Source organism: Trichoplax adhaerens, genomic scaffold (assembly GCF_000150275.1).
Source record: "Trichoplax adhaerens TRIADscaffold_4 genomic scaffold, whole genome shotgun sequence".
NCBI classification, from domain to species: Eukaryota; Metazoa; Placozoa; class Uniplacotomia; order Trichoplacea; family Trichoplacidae; genus Trichoplax; species Trichoplax adhaerens.
Genome location: NW_002060946.1, coordinates 6,105,231 through 6,113,507, shown reverse-complemented (window position 1 = coordinate 6,113,507; position 8,277 = coordinate 6,105,231). Strand labels below are relative to the sequence as shown.

Genomic DNA, 8,277 nt, shown 5'->3' with positions numbered 1-8,277 from the left:
TTGGACAGCAACTGATTTGGTGTCAGGTTCTTGCTCTGGTAAAGATCAAGACAATAATTGAATATTGGTAAGTAATATTGATAGCTAGCGAATTAATTAATTTATTCCTAGACTAGAAATGAACCAAACTAGATTACAGCATCTATTCTTAAATTAATTGCACTACTATGAAATTTAGCGTGCAAGGATATGTATCAGAGCTAATCATAATTTCAAGTCTTCTTTAATTTTTAACATTTGCTCACTCTTTAGATCTTTATTACAACATTGGCTTATCTGGTGGCAGTAAGTAACTCCAGAATTAAATCTTATTAAACCTTTTATTAAGAGAAAAGCTGACGAAAGAAATCGTTTGTCAACTTTATTAAATCAAAATGTCAGCGCTAACCCACACAATTTGCCCAGATGTTCGATTTTTTCTTAAACTCAATCTAACAAGCCTCGTTTATCGGCCAATATCTCAATTCGAGATCGATTTAATCATTACATGGAGTATTTTGTTCATCATTATATTAGTCCCAAATGCTTTATTAGTGGGTGTTATTTGCTTTAAAAAATCACTATGGACACACAGTAGTGTACTAGTTGGAAGTCTATGCCTCGCCAATATCTTATTTTGCTTTCTATATATTTTACCGGTTAAAATCATGGTTATTGGGAATTCTATTCACCCATTTACTAATATTTATTGCCAATTATCCCATAATGTTATCCAATTTGCTTTCGTTTGCTGTATGAATTTTCATATTTGTTCTATCAGCTTAGAGAAATTCATTGCCATCACATCTCCATTCTGGTATAATCAAATCAGTGTTTACAAATCGGTCATGTTTGGTATCATTTTACTAATTTGTTGGATTTTACCTACTTTTGTGGCATTTTTGCCCTTGATAATTGATTGGTGGCGTTTCTGCCCTTATTACTGTCTAATGTCAGAAATAAAGGCAAATCGTAGGATAAGCTTACAAGCATGGCACGTATTTTGGGCCTTCTTGATGTTTCTGCTTCCTACTATAGTCACTATTATCTTCTATGTTCGGATCTTTTTGGTTGCAAAAGATCACGCTAGTAGGATAAGAGCTGAAAATCAATCCAGTTCCACCTCTACTTCTTCGCCTTTTGGTTTAAAAGCCGTCAAAACTGTAGCAATCGTTGTCGGAGTTTATGTGTTCTTACAAACACCTTATAATGTCTACCAAGTAATCAATGTCTTAGATAAAACTCTATCACGCAGACTAAATAAATATCACGTACGGGAATGGCTATTTTATTTAGCATCATGGAATCCAGTCGCTAGCCCAATCATTTACGGATTTTTCAACAAAAACTTACGCGATGGTGTTATGTCCTTATTTTGGCGATGCAAGACTGTACGAGCTCGAGCAAGCAGTAGTTCTACACTACTAAGCTAAAAAAACTACATGCCTTTATCCATATCTTAAAAAATTTAACCTATTTTAGGAAATAGCCTANAAATCTACCCCAACACTAAATTTGGTATCTGTTGTTGTGCTTTTAGTTAACATATGTATTANAGGTGACTAGTGCCGATGATAATTACATCATTCCCTGATAAATATACTATTTCACTTCATCTAACAATCTCTCTCCGTCTAACAATTGTCACCTATAATCGACATATCATATAACTTTCATCAATTGTTATTGACTAGCGACATCCGTTAAAGAAACTTGACAACGTATTACTAAAGACCAAATACGCATTTAGCATATATAAAATATTAACTTTAATATATCTTTACCTTTCATTAAAACCTTCATAATTGGTAACTACCACTAAATTCTGTGCATTATTCAAGCATTTCTTTCTTAATTAATGAATAGTATACTATTAAATTATCAATTAGTACAGTTACTACGTAAATAAATCAACATTTAGTTAACCTAGGTTGGTGATATAAATTTAGCTTCTGAAATAATAGCTATTCAATTATTATAACTTATCGTTTCATAAACTAAGTAAAATGCGTCAATTTAAGATTTAGAATTGAGATTACGGTAAATTCATTCTATGGTTATGGCTTACTGAAATCAGTTTTTCTCTTATTATCATCATTGGAAATGGATACAAACAGTTAATCTAGTGTATCTAAGCAAAAGTTGAAATATTCTATGGTACCAGCACAATATGATACCTATTATCAAATATTCAAATCAATTAAGGAGGAAAGCCAAGTCAACCATAGCGCTTGGCGTGTTTCTTTGTAAATCCATTTTGGCAATCAATGTTATCATAGTCATTATTATAGCTGATCCAAATTTATTATTTGAACCCTGACGATGAATGGGTTAGGTTGGCGGATTTGATATGGCCATAATTTCTATTAACGTTATATACCAAATTTAATAATATATAAATGTACTTCTATGTATCATGATAGCCCGGTGTGATTAAGAATTTTCAGAAAAGAAGCTCATTATTAATTCATAATTAACACAAACTAAAAACGCGAAGTGAATTCTACTTGATTTGACTTTGGAAGCAAATACGATTTCTTGATTTATTATCTAAATAAACACTTATATCTATTCTATATACAATTACCATTGGTAGTCTAGACTTTATGTTGACGCTTTCTTTATTACATGACACATTTGTCTACATTTTAACTTTTCGTTTAGTTACTATAAACTTCGATGTGTCTCCTCATAATTTAACACTGATAATATAAAATTGATCAACTGCGTCAGAGTAATTATTTCTCGCTAGGATTCATTGCCTGAAATTGAATAATTCTGGTCGATTTTAATCGAATACTGGAAATATCCGATACTTTCTTTAGACAGTTGTTGTAGTTGACAACTCATTACTTGTATTTGATCTGGATTTAATTACTACAGTGCGTATTTATCCTACATAACAGAAATAATTTTAAAATTTAATCAAGATTCGCGTTAGATCTATTACATCTTTCAGCTTAAATCCATAAATTTTAACATATGTAGGTCATGATTGTAATAAATCGCCAAGGATGCTTACGGCATGTCAGCCTTAGCGCATATAAATTACATCGATCAAGTATTTCGTGAAAATCTTCTACCGTATATCTTTACGATTAATTGAGATATACTTCTTAAAGAAATAACACTCATATATGAAATGATACCAAAGTACATAAAATGGACAATGGCCTAAAAGCTTGTAATAATACGTTCTCGTAAAAAAATATGCACCTGCGTAATTTTCTCAAGTTAAAATGAATTGACACGACAGATAAAGGATCAGTTGTGATACTGATGGTATCTATTATTGTAGTAGTCAGTTATTTCGTTGCTTATACTTAACGCATTAATACACTCGTCAGTATTGATCTGTTTGCCTATTCGTAATTTCTAGCTAACTTAATAAATCTAACTAAAAATTAAAAATTATCGTCTAATTTCTTGAATGTCTGTATCTTATCTTTCAATCAGAATACGATATTGTGGAACATTAGCACGATATTATTCCAATCAACCCTGACTTGCATCGTATAATAGCTATTGCTAGTGTTGGCATTATCAAGTTATGGTATTTTCTGCAAATTTAATTTAGCTATGATTATGGAAATCAATATCAATATAGACAGGCGATTTGCTTGTCATATTATTAAAAAGATCATGGAGTAGTTAAACAAAACATTAAAATATCATATGATTTTACAATACCATAGGTATGAAAGACTGCTAGAAAACAAAGCAAATGTAACATTTCACAAGCGTATAGATACATATTAATGAGACATTGAGAATTGTGTAGGAGTCATAGACAAAGAACATTAATATTTAGTCGTAGAAAAACATTTAACCAGACAATACCGCTCTGCTGGTATAAGCAATAGTAATCAACATTAAGTAATAAGACTTTTAAAAATGCGAAATAAGATTGTTTAAAATTTATTTACCTAAATAAAATTGTTTATTACAATATAGCCTGCAAAGCAGTGAGATGTAACAATAGCGATATTTATTAAGAAACTAGGATAATCGGCGATGAACCTAGGATATTATTAATTCGGTCCGAGATAAGGCTATTCAGTGCTTAGCAAAGAGGGCATTGGATAAGTAAGAAAGACTAATGAAACATTCTATTGTTAGAGATTGTAATAGAGATGATGACGATTGAGTAATAAAGATCATGACCGTGCAAAAATGAAGTAAGGCATTTTTATGTAAGAAAATGGTAGCATGCATCATAAAAGGGAAATCATATAAAACGCAACATATAAGGAAAAGATTTAAACTTGGCGTTATCAGTATTACAGAGATACATTAGATAAATAATTTTTTAAGGTTACTTGATTAATATCGAAGTAAAAGTCCAGCGAGTTGTGAATAATTCTTAAAACTGTCTAAGCAACTATAATAAGTTAAATCAAGGCTAATGCTTAAATAAATGCGTAATCATTTTACTAGGACAGAAAGAATATACTTTCTATTTAGAAAAATCACGTAACGTTAAAATCTGTCGCTCATCATATAAATGTGATGATAGAAACATGTATATGCGGTAGTAGAGTGTTACAATACAAAACCACTGACATAAATGGGGTCTTAGTAATAAATATTAATTGAAGGAATTGAAACAAAATATTGAGAATTATTATTTTATATCTGTAAATACTAGATCGAGAAACTTTGCCATTCTCAAACAAAAACTATACTTTTTGAGAAATATCCATCTGCACTTTTGCTGTTACAGCGTTGCAAAAGCTATATAATAATTATAATCATAGATTGACATATTTCTCAATCTGATATAAGATGTACTAAAATTATGCCAGTATTAATGAACTCATTAATGAGATCTTACAAATAAAAAGTTTTTATAAACTTTTATAATACGTAATAATGTAATATAATTGAAAAGTTAAATGCATTATACGCTAAATTTTATTGTCAAACAGAAAAATCACGACTGTTGTAATTATAAGCGATACTCAATCTATTGTTGCATTATTATCTTTCTAGTAAAGCTGATTCAGTAAGAAAACATGAGCAAAAATTCATTAGCAATTGCAACATAATCATAATACTAATGTTATGCGACCCATTGTATAAAATTTGTTTTGATCATTCTCTGATAACGCACGAGTGAATACTTAGTATAAGGAAATCATTGTTACTAAATATAAAACTTTCAGCTTAAAGCAACGCAAATAGCAAATATCAACTTGGGTACTATATTACAACTTACTACGGACTATCACATTTATCTAAAGCATGAACTTTTATCTAATATAATTGGTCATGATAAAAATTTAATTTCGTAAATTCACGTTAATATTAATAAAATTTTACGTACTTGATCAAGATCTCAATATATGACAGTAATAAGTTTTAATAAGATATAGCTAATACATAGAAACAACATTCATTGTGCATTAAATATGTTATTATTAAAAATCAAGATGTTATCGCTTGACAATTTCAATTATGGCGTAGTTTTTTTTATAAATGCCAAGTTTAATTTTTAAATCAAACTGTATAAACTTCAATCACGAAAGAAGTACAAACTGTAAAAGTTCATTGTAATACTATAGACAATAAAATAAACATGTAGGATATCTATTATTATCTACTGCATAATTGATTATATAATTAATCATGACTTAAATTGATATTTTATTCTAAAGCCGTTTATTAATAATGACGTGATTTCCATGTGGAGTACTAGTACCTCGATTTTCTTTTCACTGCTTTCCAATTATATTTATCTTTATATCCATGTTAAGAACGATGTACCTTCCTTTGTACTCCTTCTGCTTTAAAATAGCTTCAGATTTAATATTATAATATTTTATCTATGGTACTTCCCCGATTATTTTAAATGCTATTTGATGATAAGTTAATGTAGTATAGTAGTGTCACAATCCTCACTTATAGGCAAAGATTTGTTAAGAACTCTAGTGTAGGATGATAACTCTGGCTACTACCTCTAGTATTTTCAGTCTCTATGCGAACCATATATGAGAACTCGATTTCTTGGCATTACTTCACAGATAACTAATTAATTGCTACACTTTTCTTCATATTGCAGCTCCAGTACCCTACGTAAAAATTACCACTTTTATTTTACAGCCATGTGCACTTAAATAGATTTCTATTGCGAATTTTAGTGTAAGGTAGCTACGGATTATGTAATGCTAAAATGCTCATCTTCCGATTCTATACGGCTCAATTATAATTATTAGTGTTTAACATATCTTTCAATCTACAGTAAATTAACTTACAATGGTTCGTTTTTTATACGACCATTCTACTGCTGCAGAATTAACTACAAGCCAACAAAATTAAAACATCAAATATGCACATGACAGACTATTCAAAAGTATCCATCATTCATTAATCAATATTTACTTAACTAGTATCACAGCATCGTATCGTGGCAAGTAGATGCTAAAATTGTATGGTATTCGTTACGACATCTTCGATCACGCTAATACATTAATTTTGCAATTCTAAATATTCATTTATAACTGTAGTAGATTACAGTACCATTACGTGCATATGCTACGTATCGATTCTGTGATATACAAAAATTTTAGCTTACAGATAGATAGTATTGGAGTCGCTTATAGTTATCATAGTGCTTATGATATCAATTTTCCAGAAATGAGTGCCCTACTATAAAATATCATAAATGGTGTTAAAGCTTGCAAAATAAAACGAATTATCGTGTAAAGCAAATAGACTACTTTTGGAAATCAGAAGTCAAAATTAACATGACTATTAGCGAATTCTTAACATGCGGTAACGGCAAATAGTAAATTATGCTGTTGAAATTAAATAAACAATAAAAATTTAAGGGCGTTTAAAGTAATAGCAAAGCTAGAATCTGGAGGTAGACATGATTGGGTTTTATCAGATTTTAAAGTTTACTTAATGAAACGAATTATCGTATCTTTAAAGAAAATAGATTACTTTTAGAAATCAGGAACCAAATTAACTTGACTATCGGCGAATTCTCATCATGGAGTAATGGTAAACAGTAAATTAAGGCATTGCAATAAAGTAAATAATAAAATTTACTAGTGTTTAAAGTAATAGTAAAGCTACAGTCTAGAAGTAGACTTAATTTTACAGGTAAAGAATACACAAGAGTTGCGCTTGTGGACTGTCTTCAAGTCCTGTTCAGCTTGAAAAATCTTGATCTCTAGTCTCTATCCCATTTGTTATCTTCGGTATTTCATGGCATAATAGACATTATAGCTTAAAAGTTACAACACTACTACGGGGTTATATTATTTCAATACTGTATGACAAGAAACTATTATGCGTGAGTACTGTATTTATCATCCGAAATATGTATTAGAGGTAACTGCCAGGTATTGTTCTCATCTACAACGCATTATTTGCGCCGATATAGTTTTGTATCTACGTAGGCATCACATAGTATCTAAAATGGAGAAATTAGATTTTAAGGTTTGTCAATATATGCCCGCATAAGTAAAGTATATTTAAGTATTACGGAGCAAAGCACCCTACATGTTAATTAAGCAGATTTCGTTATTTAGCTATTCGCGGTAAACAGTAATTATAAATATTAATCGTGTATATTTTTTTAGACTACAAAGATGTACTGTAAGCGTGTTCTGAAATTAATTAGTGTAATCTTTATAGATACTAAAAATGGCGTCGCCTTAGCGAATAGCGTGCTGAGCCTCGTCCATTTAATTGGCTATTTATAAGTTATTGCCAATTACAGTTGTTTATAGTTGCATCTATAGTAAACTATATTATAGTATTGAAATGTAATGGATCATACATCTAGCCACAAACTTGTAATTATAAAAGTAATTATTAAGCAATACACTGATATTGATCAATTGAGTACTCATATCAATCTTATGAGTAATGCGACTTAAGAAATACTAGCTAACTGCTCGTTCGCTTAGAAGCGAGCTGATTTTATTATAGATAAAGCCAGTTCGGTTTACTATGATCTTGATTACACTCCTCGCTAAGACTGGAATTCAGAATCTGTAGTTTGCCTAACGGTATGTTAAATAACGGATATTTTCTACGAACCTGTCGATGGGTACACTAATAAGCAGATGAAAAGCGTTGGAATTTTATTATAATTTTATTTGCTTTTGCTTTTCACAGTTTTAGAAAAGAGACTGCCGTGTTTCATTTGTTAATATTCTTCTAGTACATGCTAGTAATGGCAAAATGATGCGGCTATAGTTTTTAAAAATATTTACTGCTTGGGAAGAACGACATTTTCAGGAGTTTTTCGATACACTCCCGAAATTAGATTGACGTGTCTCCGTA

At 30.3% G+C, this 8,277-nt stretch overlaps 1 protein-coding gene across 1 annotated transcript; it reads left to right on the top strand.

Moving 5' to 3' along the window:
* Window positions 1-374: 374 nt before the first annotated feature.
* Window positions 375-1,412, top strand: TRIADDRAFT_55893 (uncharacterized protein; the record flags this gene model as incomplete). The annotated part of the gene is made up of 1 exon (XM_002112118.1): window positions 375-1,412. One exon carries the CDS (start codon window positions 375-377, stop codon window positions 1,410-1,412), a length of 1,038 nt encoding a protein of 345 aa, XP_002112154.1.
* Between the last annotated feature and the right edge of the window lie 6,865 nt (window positions 1,413-8,277).